Source organism: Leishmania panamensis (genome assembly GCF_000755165.1).
Source record: "Leishmania panamensis strain MHOM/PA/94/PSC-1 chromosome 26 sequence".
Classification (NCBI taxonomy): Eukaryota; Euglenozoa; class Kinetoplastea; order Trypanosomatida; family Trypanosomatidae; genus Leishmania; species Leishmania panamensis.
The window spans coordinates 297,574-314,254 of record NC_025872.1 but is presented as its reverse complement, the minus strand read 5'-3'; the positions used below and the strand labels follow the sequence as shown (position 1 = coordinate 314,254).

Genomic DNA, 16,681 nt, shown 5'->3' with positions numbered 1-16,681 from the left:
AGCACGCTTGTGCATAGTCCATATCGGTAAGTGGGTGATGACGAGCAAAGAAAAGAGAAAGAACAGACCCCGACAACCGAAAACCAACAACAACCGCAACGAAGTTAAGCCGCAACAACCATCATCAACTACGACACAAAAGACAGACACCGCTCTTGATGCTCACAGCTCATGTACAAATAGCGGGAAGAGAGGGGGTTGATAGAGAGGAGGAGGAGGAGGAGGAGGAGGAGGAGGGAGGTGGTGTATGGGTGTGGGTGTAGGGGAGCCGTTAAGCGATACTAAATAGCGTTACAAAAAGGCACGGCGTACCACCATGTCCACGCGTATGCGCCTTTGCAGTTGCCCTCACCTTTCGCCCGTTTCTAAAACCTCTTCCGGTCACGTGGCACACCAAAAACCGCGTAGTGGCGCATCCTCACTCCTTCGTCGCCTTCTCAGCTGCCTCCGCCTTGGGCAGAGACTCTATGGGGTCGTCTGCGGATACCGGAGCGTCGCTGCTACTGTTGTCTGCCTGCAGCTCCTCTGGAATGTCCGGGAACTTGGGGTTCTGAGGGTCGATGGGGACGAGATGCTCAGAGCCCTTGCTCGGCTGCTTCGAGATCTTGCCATCCCCTATGAGCGGCTCCAGCATGTATGGATGCGGCGGCGATACGTTCGCGTAGCTCACCGCCTCCGCCTTGCACAGTGCCAGGAGCTCTTCTTCGGGAATAGGCAAGTTGCCGTCCTTGGCCGGATTCAGTTCCGTTGCCTCGTGGAAGTACCGCGACACATGAAAACCACACAGAAGCACATCACAACCGTAGGTGGCAAAATTAATGGCTTTCTGGTTCAGCATAGGGCACCGCGCCAGCGTGGGACTTGCGTAATCAATGGCCATGCTGATGAGTCCCGCCTGCTTGCCGTGCTTGTGCTGAAACATGCGCTGGCGCATCCGCAGCAGGTCGTTGATGAGCTGCTCGTACTGCTTTGCCCACTCCTTCAGGTCCGCGTTAGAGGCTTCTTTGAAGCGCGTCATAGCACGCCTGAAGCGCGGCGTCATGTAGTAGTTTGCCCAGTCTGTGAAGAAGAAGAGGTTTGTGAACTGCCGCTGCGCCGCCAGGTAGACGCTGGCCACAAAGAGGTGCTCGAGTGGTGGCAGCGTGCTGGGGCCCTTGTCGATCGTGTCTTTGATCTCCATCTCCTTCAGCACGCTGCGCTCGCACACTGTGAAGAAGTTCATGCGCAACGCCTTGAGGTCCGCCTCCATGGGAAAGTTGTGGTAGCGCTCCGGCAGCTGCATGAGGTTCGTTGCCTCCAATGGGCTGTAGCCAATGGCGGTCAGCCCCAGCGCCTTGCACAGCGTCGCCAGGGTGTGATTTGCGTCGTACGACAGAGGGCTACTCATCGCCTGATGCTGCGTAAGGTTGAAGGGGTACTGCACAAAGCGAAAGTGGTGGTCTGCGCCGCCAGCACGCTCTGCGAGGGACATGAGACGATAGAGATTAATTGTAGCCGGCACCTTCGGCGGCGTGCGGTACTTATCCGGCACAAGAGCGTCGGGCGGCATCTCCGGATAGTTGCGTGGCACCGGCGGAGCGAGGTGAGGTGAGCAGACACCGTAGTACTGCAGCACGCCCTCCTTCACCTGACGCTCAAGGTATGCAAAAAGCTGCAGGATGTCGTCGTCGACGTGCTCGTCAGGTCGACCATCGAAGAGCGTGTGCACCCCCTCGAGCAGGAGAACGTCGATGCACTCCAGTCGCGTGTTGTAGGCGACATTGGTGAAGAAGGCGTCGAGCCAGTCCGGCGAGAGTCCAGCTGCCGTCGTTCGGTCCACGCGGCGCAGGTTCAGCCGCGCCAGCTGCGAGTCATCTAGCTCGCTGATGCGGAAGCCAGATTTCAGGGATGTGGACGGTAGCGAAGAGGCCTTGTAGCGCTCAAAGATAGGGATAATTCTATTGCGCGCGGCCGCCGTGTTGGATGTCTCGACGCGCGTGATCTCGTCTTGGAAGCGGGGCTGCTTGATTAGGCCGCAGCGCGCTACCATCACGAAGCCATTACGGTCCAGCTCGAAGGCCTGCAAAGCCTCGTAAATGCCACGGGCGATGCTTTGATGTATCTCCGATGCAGCCCCGTCGATCTCGAACACGTTGCATCCTTTGATAATTTGTAGCTGCAGCGACTCCACTGCTTCATTCACATCGTTGACCATCTTACACGTCGTGGAGCCTAACATGGACAGATGCCAGCCAACCGGCTCCGGGCAGCGAAAGCGCCAGTTCTCAAACACAGTCGATCGGTCTAGCGTGTACTTTGTGCCTTGCACCGATGCCCGGCCAAGGATAGGTACAGCGCGGGACTCCCGTGCGTCTGCCTGCCCCTGCGGCCCCAGCATGCCGCGCATCGCTGACTCCGCACGATTGCCGTAAATGCCATTGATGCCGCTGGAGAAGGCGTCGCGGCCAAGTCCTTCACCATCCTTGGCCGCAATGGCAGGTGCATTGGGGTCAACTTTGATGTTGGACGGGAGCTGCTCCTCGATCGACTTGCGGCTCACCCACCGCATTGGGTGATGCGCGGTGGGACAGGAGGAGAACAGTAACGATGAGACGGTGTTCATCGTGCGCCGCAGGCCGAAACGCGCATGCGTACTCGAGGGGGGCGATAGCGACAGTGTCAACGGCTGCAGCGTCGACCAGGGAGATTGGTCGAAGGTAGTACTCGCAGATTCGCGGCACTTGCCACGTGTCTTAACAGAGCGACGTAGCATCACGCCTCGAAAATTGTTTTCCAATTCAAGCACTGACAGAAGTCTCTGTGGGTGTGCGTGCGTGTCCTTGAGACTTTCCGAAAATAAGGACGGTGAGAGACGCGTATTCAGACACACACACACACACACACACACACACACACACACACACACACACACACGCAGAGGTACACCACCCCCACAGGGAAATAGACAAGTGAACAGAACTGTGAAGCGAAGATAAAAATGTGAGCAGGGTAAGAACAAAGGTAAAGAGAGAGAGAGAAGGTACGCACCCTCCTTGGCTGTGTGCGTGGGGTGGGCGGTAGTGTCTGTGGGAGAAAGAACGCGAGGAGGGGTGTGTGTGGTAGAATCGGGAGTGAGGTGGACAAAGAGGGGTGATCGAGTAGGATGAAGAAGAGTCACGCTTCTTCCAGAAACGCCTCCCCCTTTTTTGTATCGGCGATACGTGCGTGGCCAAGGGGGCGACTGCTACCCCAAGGTAGAGTTTGGTGGGGGTAGGTGGAGTGGGGAGCAGGAGATGGGGTGAAGGAGAGAATGGAGGCAGATGTCCTGCTGACTGAACAAAGAAAAGTGCTACTTCCTCTCAGGGTTCCTTTCGAGCTCTCGCTCTCACACTCCGCGGATTCTACTACGGCTCTGATCTGCTAGAGATGTTGCTGCTGCACAGAAGAACGGCAATTCGGAGTAGGCATCCACAAAGACACGCACCAACAGGAGTGTGAGTAGCGATGGAAAGAAAACCAAAGCCACATGGCCAGGGAGAACGTTTTTTGGGGAGGGAGGGGGGGGATTAAAGGGTTGAGAGAGAGAGAGCGGGAGAGTTGGATAGGAGAGATGACATTGATGGACAAGCAAAATGCCTAAGTGGGCAGTGTTGCATAGGTGCCTTATCAGGGGTTTCTTGGTATTGTTGGTCCACACTCCAGAAGCACATGCAGAGCAGCCTGCCAGAAAAGCATCCTCCTCATTCCCTCCGTGCCCATTCCTGCAGCGGGGAGGGGGAGGGGGAAGTTTGGCTCATCCTCATCTCTGCAAAGATAGCGGCGCTGATAGTAATAACAGCACTTGTGCATGCACATTTTGTTGATTTGGTATTCTTCTTGAAGATGAGCGCGATGGAGGCAAACATGATGCTTGCACGAGTGTTCATGTTCGCCCCAGAAGAGAGCATGAGGGAGGACAGCGATGGCCCGGCACACATGAAACACACATCAGGAAACAGACAGGTCTACTGAGAGTGTGCGGAGTGTGGAGTGGAGTGTGGAGTACACACACACACACACATAATATAAAAAAGAGGGAGAACAAATTTATTGTACATCGACAAGGGCAACAGTGACACACACACACAACGCATTAAAGGCACAGGCAGTCCAAGTAGGTGACCCATAGGCGCACCCTTTGCTGGCCGTAACACACATACAAATCCACAAGCTGGATGCTAGACATGAACAGTGGCTTAGTCATCCAGCATACACAGTAGCGCCACACCTCGCTCAATCCAGTGCTCCGGTCGCACCCCCGCTGCGGACTTGAGGTCGAGCGTGACGACGTAGTTAGTCGACAGACCCGTCGTTGAGAGGGTGCCAACACGGGCGGATGTCTTGTAGAGCGGACACGCATAGGACTCGGACGTCGCTGTCGCTTCGCTTAGCCGTACGGGCTCGAGGTGGATGACTGGCATTGGCTTGTACAACTCACCTGGCTTGCTCTCTTCCAGCGTGGAACTGTCTAGACTGAAGCCAGCACCGTCGACAAAGATGCCGTGGATGTACACGCCACTCTCTTTGCTGTCCTCGACATCCTCCGGTAACTCGTAACATGTCACGTGGGTGCAGAACTTCACCTCATCAATCGGCGTCTGATGAAGACGGCTGTACGTCTGCAGCACACCGGTGAGGAACCCTTGCGGGAAGAAGAAGCCGGAGATCCAGAAGCTGGTCGGCAGTCCGTTGTTGTTCCAGTCGCGGAAGAACTTGATACGTCTCAGTGTATCCTCATACCAGGAGGCAAGTGGCTTTCGCGAGAGGTAGCTGCCGTCGTGCCACAGCTTTGGCACCTGTCCCAGCAGCATTGCGTTGAACATGGACTCCAGGTCGGCGGACATAATCACCTCACCCTTGATCGCCCGCAGCAGCAGTCGCAACGTCCGCTCCAGCTTTGCGAGTACGCCGTTGAAGAAAAGAATCTCCTGGCTTGCCACAGTTCCCAACGAGATCATTGCTCCCGCCTCGGTGAGCCGGTACGTGTCTGCATGAGCGTGTGCCTTGTCAATCGCTGTTGGCAGCCGCCTCTGGAACTCTTCCACCATCTCCAGCACCTTGTTTTCCGGGCTGCGACCCGCCGCGGCCTTTGTGCGCGGCTGCATAGACAAGATGGCAGCGAGCTGGCGTCGCACTGTGCTTTTGTTGAAATCGATATCCGCGTTTGCGTGAAGCCCAAACAGCTGAGGGTTCTCAAAGGTCGGCAGGGAATTGAGGTACGCACGGACACTGGCGAGCGACGACACATCCTCTGGTATGTGGTAGACACCATCCGATGAGAAGTCAAACTGCGTGTTCGGCTCGACAACGTCGTCGTTGAAGAACTTCCCAAGGATCGTGGCTAGGCAACGGCTGTCCAGAAAATCTGTCACACGACCACCGTAGTTGATGACCCCGACCATGTAGCGCAGCGCACTCCACGGCACGGCCTCGTCCTCATCCTTCAAGTACGTTTGCAGTGACTGCAGACTTGCCGAGAGGTCTGGCTGGTTCCATTCGTACGGGATATTCCACCCCAGCGGGCCGAAGCGGCGGCGCTCTTGGATGACGGCGTGGAAAAAGGTTAACGAGAGAAGAATGCGACGCCACGTCGTCGGGTTACGAGGGCAGCTGTCCCACAGATCCTGTGTCACAGCTACGGCGAAGGCGTCACGCATGTTCGCCTTCAGACCCTGCGGCGGCTCCTTTACCACCTTTACGCCAGACTGCAGCAGCAGCACTGGGAAGGAAGCCACCGGCATTGTGGTGAGCCACAGTCGGAAGTCGCGCTGTACCTCACGGTGCGTTAGCTCTTCCAAGATGCGCTCCAGCGATGGCATCCACGACGTGTACACGTGACAGTTTTGAAGGTATACCCAGGCCCCTGTCTCGGTGCTGGCGACCCGAATCATCTCCTCGGCCTTGCGACCCTGATCCTGGCCAAGCGACAGCATCATCTTGCGCGCACCAAACCCTTTGCGATCCGCAAACTCCGTGAAGAGCTGCGTTGGGTCCGTGCCGGGAGTCAGCACAAATATCACCGGCGCCATCGGGGTGCTATCCTGGTAGCATCCTTCGAGGTCGAAGGCGGGACTCTCCGTGAAGGCCCTGCCAAGCTCGCGCTCGATGAGCTGGGAGAGGCCGTAGTTGAGCAGATCCTCCCGGAGCACCTTCAGGATGAGCAGGCGCTGCCACGCCGAGTAGGAGCCGAGGCTAGCAGGGTAGGCCTCGTAGGCTTTTTCCCCGGCGTACCACTCACTCCACTCCGTCTCGTTGTCTATGACGGAGTCCTTAAGTGAGGCGAAGGCCGGCAAGGTCTCCGTCAGTGCCGTCAGCTCATTCCACACCGACAGCGTCAACCACACAGGCGGCGGATCCATCTCCTCATCCACAAAGCGCTTCCCTTCACTTCCCTTGAGGAGGAAGGACCATTCCTCGTCTGCGATGGTGCTCTCCTGCCGCGCCACATGCACATAAAGGAGAGCGGCAAAGATGAGCTTGTCTGCCTCGAAGAGTCCGCGGCAGATGGCGTTGTAAGAGCGCAGCGTCACAGCCGGCAGCAGGGTTGCCACACGCTGGTCCACCGAGTCCTGCTTCTCAGTTTGCCGAAGCGTGAGAACGAACAGCTGCTTGAAGAAGTCGAGGGAGTTTTGATACATGTGGTTCAAGCCGGAGAGCTCTGTGATAACGGCGTAGACGGTGGCTCCGCGCCGCGCAACGGGGCGGTAGCGGTCACGTGCCGTCTCGATATCTCGCTGCGTCTCCTCCGCCACGCGCAGCGCATCGCTCACGCTCTCGCTCGTCGCCTTGGCCTCTTGCAGGGTGCTTACAAGTTGCTCGTTGTCAAGGATGTTGCCGGTCGACGAGGCCAGCAACTTCAGGATCTTGCTCTCGAGCGCCTTAACCTCAGACTTGCCGTTTGCAATGTCCAGCACCGTCTGGTCTGCCCGCTGCTCCAGCTCCGCCATCTCTACCCGCACCACATCCGCGAGCAACTGATTCTCCAGCCCCGTCTGTGTTACTGTGAAGTTGACGATTGTCACCTTAATCTGAAGCTCTGGCAGAAAGAAGGGGTTCGACAGCTTTGTTGTCATGTAGAGTCGGAACTTCGGGTCGTAGTCCACTTCGCTGTCGCCGAGCTTGATGAGGAGCCTTCCTTGCGAGCGGTACGTTTGCTGCAGCAGCACAGGGTCGAGCACCGCGTCCAGCGACTCGCCGACGTTCTCGATCAGCACCGGCAGCCCAACGCGAATGGCATTCTCCAGGGTTCGCATGTAGTTCACGTCCGTCAGCTTTACCACCCGCAAGTTGTTTTCCTTCTCCATGGCGCGAATCCAACTCACAGCCTGCCCCTGTGGGTCAATGCAGAGGCACCAGCGCCGCGACTTTGTCACGACGACGCCGTTCTCCACGCTGAAGGAGTCCATTGGGAGTCCTCGCTGCGCCCAGCCACGGATGAATACTGGGTCCATGATGCTGGAGAGCTGGAAGCCTGAGCCGCCGACGGGCAGACCTAGTTCCACACACTTGGCGTGCCACGCGCGCAGAAGGCGATCGCGGTAGGGCGCAGTAAAGGGCCCCAGATAGGTTACAGCGCCAGCGGCCAGCGCCACGGTGCCAGGATGGCCTTGTTTTTCCGCCACGAGTTTTGCCACTGCTTCCAACCAACGCGACTGCTCCGAGGTCAGGCCGTTCATGAGCTGCTCCGCCCGCTCCAGTCGCACTGTAGTCAACTCGATATCCTCCTCCAGACGATGCTTCTTGAGCACATTCTCCTTCATCTCAGCCTGCAGAGCAGTCAGCTTGTCCTCGATGCTGCGTAGACGACCACGTGCGGCCTCGAGCGCTTGTGTGGCCACAGCGACCTTAGCTTCCGCCTCTGCCAGCCGCGCCCTCTTCGGTGCCACTACCTTTACCACCTCGTAGTAGTTATTCATCGCCATCACCCACATCGACAGCGACTTGCATGCCTTGGAGCTCTTCGCCACTTCCTCTGGCTGGAAGTCGGGGTTTTTGATGTACTTCTGGATCGACTTGATCGTCTTCTCAGAGATGTCGTCGCGCTTATAGTTTTGGAGATCCTTGATGAAGTCCATGCGACTCATAACCAGCTTCGCCCGGTCCCAACTGAGGTCCTTCTCCCCGAGCAACACCAGTACCGCCTCCAGCACGAGCACGACGCGGACGGCAGGCTTCAAAAAGCTGCGCACCTCACGGATGTCGTCGGGGCGCAGGTCGGCCAGCGCGTCTTCGGCGGCTTTCAGAATCGGCATTGCCTTGTCCAGCTCCACCTGGCACTCGCCGCGGATGCCATCGGCCTCGGCCTGAATCTCACTTGCTCCCTCCTCCTCCTCTGCACACTGCTTGCGGACCACCTCGGCGGACTCTTGCTCCCTCTCGACCCGGCCCATGATCTCCTCGGTGTTCTTGGCTGCCTCCACCAGCTTGGGATGCATCTCGATCAACTTCACCTTCATGGCATCCACCATCGTCCTTGTGCTGAGTAGAGTGTCGAGGCCACCTTGGTACCGCTCCACCTGCGCCGTGACAGACTTGTCCTGCTCCTCCAGCAACTGGCGGTAGCTCGTGAGCAGCCCCAGGTACGACGTCGGGGTGGTGTACGTTCGCCGTTGCAGCTCGCTGTAGAAGAGCTCCGACGCCTCCTGCACATCCACATGAATGGCAGCGCACAACTCAATGAGGCGCTCCTTGTCGCGCTCCTCCATGGAGAGGTTTGCCAGGACGCGGTTCGCCACAGATGCCAGTGCGTCGCACGGCCACTGGTCAAACCAGTCAATGGTGCAGCAGTTCACGAGAGACGGAAACATGCGCAGTCGCCGGCGGAACTGCTCGCCCACAGGCGACATCGCCATTACGATGTGAACCTGGTCGCGGCACATGCTCGCAAAGTGGGAAAAAATTGTGTTCCGCGTTTCGCGCTTTCCAGCCGCGATGGCGTACGGGCGAACGGCCTCCACGATCTGATCCACATCCTCGGACTCCATCAAGTTCGGCACCTCTCCGGTGTTCAGCAGGTTGTTGATGTCCTCCAGCATCTCTTCGTGCACGAGCTGTGTGTCGGATAGGAAGAAGAGAACGGGCTTGTCATGGCGCGCGCTGTCGAGCAGCACCTTCTTGAGGACGTCGTGAAACTCATTCATGTTGAAGGTGCGCGTAATGGTCACCTCGTAAATGGGTAAGTTGCAGATGAAGGCGGCAAGCTTACAGAGCGACTGGCGGCCGCTGCCACCCATGCCCACGACGAGGGCGTGGCCACGCGGCTGGCGGAGCACACGGCACAGGCGCGCAACGTGCTGCACAGCATCTTTGAAGAACACCAGCTCAACCTCCTTGTTGTACTCCGTGTTGAGGCCGCTTTGGTATTCCGTCAGCCCGCGCGCAATCGCGTCAGTTGTGTCCGTGATCTCCTCGTAATGCGCGCGATCGCGGCGCATGAAATCACCAAAGAGGAGTTCCTCATAAATCGGATTCCACGGGTGTTGCAGCACGCTCTTGGACACCGCCGACAGCATCGACCACCACCACGCGCGGTCCGAAGCGTCTACCAGGCGGTCGTGGTAGGTGCGCGACACTTCGTGTAGGAAGAGACGGTAGAAGGCCTCCGGCGACGACGTCACGCGCGGCGAGGTTTGCATGATACCCTGAATAACCTTGCCAATGTCTCGCAGGTTGAACGTGTAGTGCGAGCGCGTCGGTGTCGGAAGCTTCTCCTGAGTGATACGCTCGTAGCACGCCAGCGTGGCGGCCACCAGCTTCGTAGATAGGGTCCGAATCTCATCGGAGTCCCATTGGTGCAGGAAGCCGTGCAGGAGAGAGCCGAAAATGCGCCGCGTTGACGACTCAGACAGTGCCGGCTGGCAAATGAGGTGGAAGCGCGAGGTGAGGCGTTGCGTCATCTCGCTGCGGCCGCCACCCGGTACACCGCATGCCGCGAGCAGCAGCACGTTGTGCAGCTCTTTGAAGAAGGCCGGACTCTTGTGCGTGTCGTAGAAGCCACCCTGTGAGATGAGCTGCCGGAGCAGCTCCAGCGGGGGCGAGGCGCCGTAGATCTCCGGTGTGGGCATGTTGATGTCGTCCACAAACAGAATGGCGCGCTTGCCTGGAGTAGGACCGAGGGCTGTGCTGCGGATCTTGTGCAGCTTGTTCTCCAGGCGATTCTCAATGTCCTTGCTGCGCGTCTGCGCGGAGAACACGATGCTGAACGACTCCCACACGCTTGCCGGATCGTCTGTGTGCAGAGCACTTGCCAGGAAGGTTGTAATTCCAAGCGACTTGCCTGTGCCAGTCACACCATTGACAAGGACGTGCTGCGAAGACGCCGTCAACACACCTAACAGCGTACGGAACGCTACCCCTTCAGCGGTTGGCACCACCAGATCGAAGTACGAGCTGCGAGGGTTGTACAGAAACGTCGGCACGAGGTGGCTCCACGTAATGAACTGCATTGATGGGCGGTGCACCACGTAGTCGTACAGGCTGACCTTCTGACGCGCCTCTTCCGATTCGGCTGCCGCGTCGGAGGACAAGGGCAGCAGGCCCGGTAGCACCGCCTCCACCTTGTCATGCAGAAACGCGCTAAAAATATCGCGCGCGTCGTCACGCAGGTTTCCGCCAATCGCCCACACAAAGGCCATCAGAAAGTACATGTCGAAGAGCCGGTGCTCGTCCGGTGTCGCCGCGGTGGCACTGGTGATCGCCAGCCGCGTAAACTCTGCTGGCGTGCTCGGTATAGGCATGGCGACAGCGAGCAAAGAGCTGCGGTTTGTAGCTGCGTACAGGTCCGTGTCCTCGTGAGGCGCGCCGCTGCCATCGTCGCAATCTGCGTCCAGGGTCTCGGCTGGGGTGATCGCCTCGCGCGGCCACACCGCAGCGTCTTCGGAGGTGGCCAGGAAGCCCTGCAGAAGCTCCACACAGTTCACAGCCAGCTGCGCGTCGATGGACGGGATCCACTCACGGCAGTTGGCGCGCACAAAATCCAGTGTATCGGGCAGCAGCGTGTCCAGAAGCTCCAGCAGTCGATCAGCGTGCAGGCGAGTGTCTACCTTTGCCTTTGCCTCGATGAGGCTGCGGGTGATGGGGACCCAGCCGCGGTTGCCATCCAGGTAGTACGGCTCCATGTACACCATGCCGCAACGGGATACGGTTGCCGGCGAGGCCACGCGCAGGTCTTGCACCTCGAACATGAACGTTGCCGTCGCTGGAAGCTTGATGCGCTCACCGTTGAAGAGGCAGAGCAACTTGTTGTCATCGAGGACAGTATTCATGTTCTCGATCCAGACAGCGTCGACAGGGCCGTCGAATACAATCCATTGCCGATCTGGTTTCGTCAGCGCCGCTTGGGTGATACCACGGGCAATGTTGCTCAGAATGCCATCGGTCCACTCACGCGTAATCGCGTTCACCTGTCCGTACAGCTCACCCATGGTGACGGACTTGGGGTTCAGCAGGTGAACGTGCACCGGGTTGAAGAGCGATACGTTACCCTCGGCGTCGTGGCCATCCTGCTTGATATGCGTGAGCGCCTGCTGAACAGTGTGCAGCACAGTAGACTTGCCGGTGAAGGTCTGCCCCACCAGCATTACGCCGTGCCGCACGACAAGCGTGTCGTACAACTGCATTGCCTTCGTCACGAGGCCGTCCACCACCTGCCGCCCATCTGCCGTGAGCTGGCGGTGGATGTAGCTGAGCAGCAGCGTATTCGGGTTCTCCTCCACTACGATGGCCGGGAACAGGTCCTTCACGAGCGCCATGAAAAGAGTTGTATCCTCGCGAAGGAACTTCGGCACATTCGCATCCCGCATCGCCCGGATCAGGAGCATGTCCTCGCTCTCGCTTGGGCTCTGCCGCTTCAGGGAGCCGGCCATGACCAAGATGGACTTGACGGCGCGCATACCAAAATCGTAGTGGTCCTGCTTTGACAGCTGCTCGGAGCTGAGCTTGTACAGCTGCACCATCTTCTGCGCCAGACACTGTGCGTTTGCAAAGCCTTCGGAGTAGAACATGATCTCTGCGATCAAGGCGTAGTCTGGGATCATCATGCAAATCGGTCGGAAGAGTGCCTTGAGGTTGTCAGGCAGCTCCGTGCGGCCAGCGTAGCCGGGGTTCATAGTGACGAAGACACCAAAGTTAGAGCTGAGACGAATCGGGTGCCCGTCAAAGTCCATCCGCTCCAACTTCTGGCCCAGTGCCAGGACAATGTCGAGCATTTGCTGCGCGATGACGGAGAGTACCTCCAGCTCAATACGGTTGAACTCGTCGAAACAGGCCCAGGCTCCAGCCTGCGCCAAACCAGCAAACATGCGCGACATTGTTTTGTAATGAATGCCGTCAGAACAGTTGAAGACGACGACCTGTCGTGCCAGCGCCTTGCCGAGATCTTTCACCGACTCTGTCTTACCAGTACCTGCGGGACCCTGTGGGGCTGCGCCGAGGTTCATGGCGAGAGCATTGGTGCAAGTCAAGAAGGCACGATCGGTAAGTGGGGTGATGACGAGACGCGGCTGGTTGCCGAGGTACTCGTAGCCGTACCAAAGATGCGCGTTACAGTGGCGGATCTCGACGTTTTTGCCGCCGCTTTGCGCCTGGCGCGCGTCCGACTCCCAGTAGTAACGCAACTGCTGATACCATGCAAAGTCCTCCACAGCCGTCACGCCTTCGCCACTCAGGTTGTGGACTATGTCACGATTGTGCACATTCAGAACGATGAGGGTGCCGACAAGCATACGCTGCATCTTTGACAAAGGTTGACGCGTCAGCTCGACCATGCGGAGAATTTGGTCGTGGTAATCCTTGTAGAAAGACTGAAGCGCCGCTCTTTCAATTGCGGCCTCCACCTGACCCGTCCAGATGATCATGTCCACAGCCTGAATGCACTGCGCCGGATGCTGGAACATCCACTCCTCACGCTTGTGTTGGGACACCATTTCGATAGTGCTATGCATATGCGAGAGGAGCGACGCTTTCATCATGCGCTCGATGTCGCTCAGCCACTGCTCTACATTGCCGATAGGGTACACAGGCGCCTCAAACGGCACCTGCTCGCCCTCCCCCGACACCATCCCTACAATCTCAGTGCACTCCTCATCAGAGAAGAGCAGTGATGCAATAGAGTCGAAGCACTTGGACAAGTGCGGCTGAACAGCTTTCGGGTTGCGCACGTCTGATAAGATGGAGAGCAGCTCGTCGTTTGACAAGAAGTAAAAGCGTGGAAAGGCAATGCGCTTCGTCTCCAGGTAGTCCTCCAATTTTTTCTGAATCACGTCTATGTTCGCATTGCACCGCTGTAAGTCCTCCAGCACCCCGTCCTCAATGCAAATCCGAAGCACGTTCTTCTGGTTGTGCGCCTTTGACGTGAGCGAGCGGAAGAAGCGGTCTACGCTGTCAAACAAGGTGCTTTCCTCAGGCAGCTGCTCTTTGATATCATCAGAGGAGAAGATGAACTCGAGATACATCCAGTTCTTTTGCAGCGTAATCCACTCCTCAATGACATTGCCTACGACTCGAAGATCGAGAAGCCACTTCTCCACCTTGGCTCGCACAGGTGCAACAAATCGCGACGCCATCGTGGTCTGCAGCTCGATTTGATGGTCGTCCAGCTGTTGAATCACCTCTTCCAGTCCATCCAAAATAAACACACTGTCGCAGCTCTTGTACGGTTTCGTCATGAAGTTCAACGCGTCCCAGCTCTGTCTGATCACGTCCAAATCGTTTGAAATCTTCCATTCGCCAGTCGCAAGACCTGACTGCTCCGCGAGCGCCTCTTTGAAGGAGAAGATGTCCCACTCCTCCAGCGAGTTCAAGTTCAGGTCGTCGTGGTAGCTGTAGGCGGTGCCGGTGACTCGCTTCAGCACCGCGTTCCAGTGCTCGGATGTCATATGCTTGTTGCCACAATCATGAATCACGGGCATGTTGGCCCGGATAGATTGCAATTCCGCCAACAAATGCGGTGCCACCTCGTCTTCATAGTTGCGCTCCAGCATTGTGCGGTTGACCGCACCTGCACGGCGGATAAGAAGAGTCACCTGCTCCTCCATGTCGGTTGTGTCCAGCTCCTTGACAGGAGTTTCAAACCAGTACTCGGACTTTTTATTGAATGAGTCTAGCATACTCCATATTTCCTCGCGTGCCTGGTAGAGCGTTTTCACGTCGCTGACGAATGTCCAGTCAAATGGTTGCAAGTTGAAAAGCTTTGCAGAGCGGCTCAGTTGCCCCTCCCTCAAGTCCACTTCAGCCAGTTTAGCATTTATATCAGCCAGGTACTGGAGAAGTGGTTCTGTATGATCCGTCACGAGAGCAAATTCCTCACCCAGCAGAATTTCGTTAAGACCACTACACTCCTCATTTACGTTTGCCACCTCTAACTGCAGCGTGTCGACATGCGCAGGCATGCTTTCTTCGATGAATTCCTCGGCACAAATTCGGGCTTCATCAAAGAGGCTGTGCAGAGACTTCGTTGTAGAACTGCCGCTTAGCGTGCGCTCGCGCAGTTGCTTGTCTTCGTCATCGCTGAAGTCGACCTGCTGCCTATCCATGAGCTCGCAGAGCGCTTCCGCCTGCGCAACCTTCATGTCTGTTTCGTTCGTGCTTTCAGCTATTTCTTTAAATACTGCTATGTAGTCGGCGAATTCGCGCAGCGCTTGCGGGCGCTCATTCATTACCTGCGTCTTTGACTTGAAATAGGCATTCAGCTCTCTGATCATGTCGTGCGCCGTGTTCCGCAAGCAAGCGTTGATTGCGTCGCGCAGGATTGTCATGCGCGGCTCAATCTCCGTCTTGAGTTTAGCAGCATTCACCCACAGCAAGCATCCGACGTACGTGGCAATTAGCACACGAAGCGAGTCCTGGGCCTCTTGCAGTCGGTGGTACAGCTTCGCCAGACTCGTAGCAGACAAAACTACCTCGTTTGCTTCCTGTTTGTACTCAACTGAAATCTCATCCCACGATTTTCGCAAGAACTGAATGTGTGGCACAGTTGCAAGGTAGGTGACCAGTCGACCGCCAGCTTTTTCGTAGTCGCTGTGCAGAATTGAAAGCAGTGCTGTGTTGATCCACACCACTCTAGCACTCGACCGCAACTCGTCACCAATGTTCCACACTTTCGGTGGTGACGGAAAGAGAGCTTTGAGATGCTTTTGCTCGCATAAACGTGGGCCGATAGTGGCGGTGTCTGTGCAACCAGAGAGTAGCTCCGCAAAAAGAGCGCGCAAAACGGACTCTTTCGGGTCAAGGATGACAGCTGACTCTTCGGGACGTAGAAGCACCTGGAAACCGACCTTTCGCACCTCGCTCTGCGCTTGTCCACGAACGAGATTGAGAAAAGTCTGTAGAACAGATAGCACTCTCTGAAAGAGCTGCTCAGAGACAACGAGGTCGATGAGTCGAATAAAGACATGCAGCTTCGAGTATTCGACTAAGCTTCGCTTCAGTTCACGCATTCGCCGCTCCAAGTCCTCGCGAGCCTCAATCATCGACTTTTTCTTTCGCTTCACCCGGGTATCTGAAACCTCACCAGCGGCAACTATGAGAAGATATTGTTGGAGTGCCTCTCGGGTGTTGATATCAGGAACATCTGCACGGTGCTTCAGTGCCTCTACCAATTTTGTCACCTTCTCCTCTATGTGCTCCATGATACCGTTAACGAATACAGAAGCCTTCTGCCGCTGAATCGATTGGCCAAGGCTATAATCGTCCACAACGTAATCGTGTTTGCCTTGCGGATCGTATTCAATTAGCTTGGTATCGGATATAGTATGCGAGTATTTCACCAAGTCCAGCATCGGGCAGGCAAACGTAGTTTTCGCAACGAGTAGGTCCTTCTGCAGTGACCTCCGTGTCGCAGCGTACTTGCGCTGTGCCACCTTCATTTGCAGACGCAGGAATGCTTTATAAAGCACGAAGTTCTTGAAAAATGGAATCTTGCGTAGAATGTTGAATAGGGACGACTCTTTCATCCACTCAGAAAGGGTCATTACCTCCGAAAACCTGCCAGGCTGCACATGCACAATTCCGGTCGTGCTCAATATGTAGTGCTCGGGCTCCTCAGAGCCTTTCTTTGTAGCTACCAAATCATACGGGCGGAAATCTAATCCTTTCGGTGCACAGTTCAGGAAAACATACTTCAAGCTCGTAGAGTTGCCATTGACAGTGAAAAAGGCAACAGCCTCTTCAGATGTGTGGATGTTTCGCAGCAGTGGCTCATCGTTCGGCGCGGCACGCTTTTCGCGTGCTCTTGTAGGACGGCGACTTGCTTTTTGAATCATGCGCAGAAGCTCCATATCTTTATCATCAGAAGCAGAGGCAGCAGCAGTTGTGTCTGCAGTTGTTCGCATGCCCCCCGTTCTCCGCAGCTCTTGAGTGAGCTTTTCCAACGCTACCGAGGACCCATGGAATGTGAAGTATGACGGGGTTTGAAACCTGTAAAGTTGAGGAGCATTTCGCGTGCGCTCCAGTTCGCTATTTACATGTGCCTCCAGTTGGGACGCTGCTGTGACTCTAGGCTGTGCACTTTCCTCAAGCCTTTTTCGGAAAGATGAGTTGTTGGGATCCATGTTTGCAAACACAGGATGCGACCAGGATGCAATCCGACAAGAATATGGCGTTAGCGACAGCTGTTCCTCCTAGTGACTGTGACTGAATTGCCGCAAGGATAGTAGGAGATAATAGA

General features: G+C 56.6%; 2 protein-coding genes across 2 annotated transcripts; both read right to left on the bottom strand.

Moving 5' to 3' along the window:
• Positions 1-418: 418 nt before the first annotated feature.
• On the bottom strand, positions 419-2,752 carry LPMP_261010 (hypothetical protein; the record flags this gene model as incomplete). The annotated part of the gene is made up of 1 exon (XM_010701619.1): positions 419-2,752. The coding sequence occupies one exon, from the start codon at positions 2,750-2,752 to the stop codon at positions 419-421; it is 2,334 nt and encodes a 777-aa protein (XP_010699921.1).
• A 1,462-nt stretch (positions 2,753-4,214) lies between these two features.
• Positions 4,215-16,346, bottom strand: LPMP_261000 (dynein heavy chain, putative; the record flags this gene model as incomplete). Its single annotated transcript, XM_010701618.1, has 1 exon — positions 4,215-16,346. One exon carries the CDS (start codon positions 16,344-16,346, stop codon positions 4,215-4,217), a length of 12,132 nt encoding a protein of 4,043 aa, XP_010699920.1.
• Between the last annotated feature and the right edge of the window lie 335 nt (positions 16,347-16,681).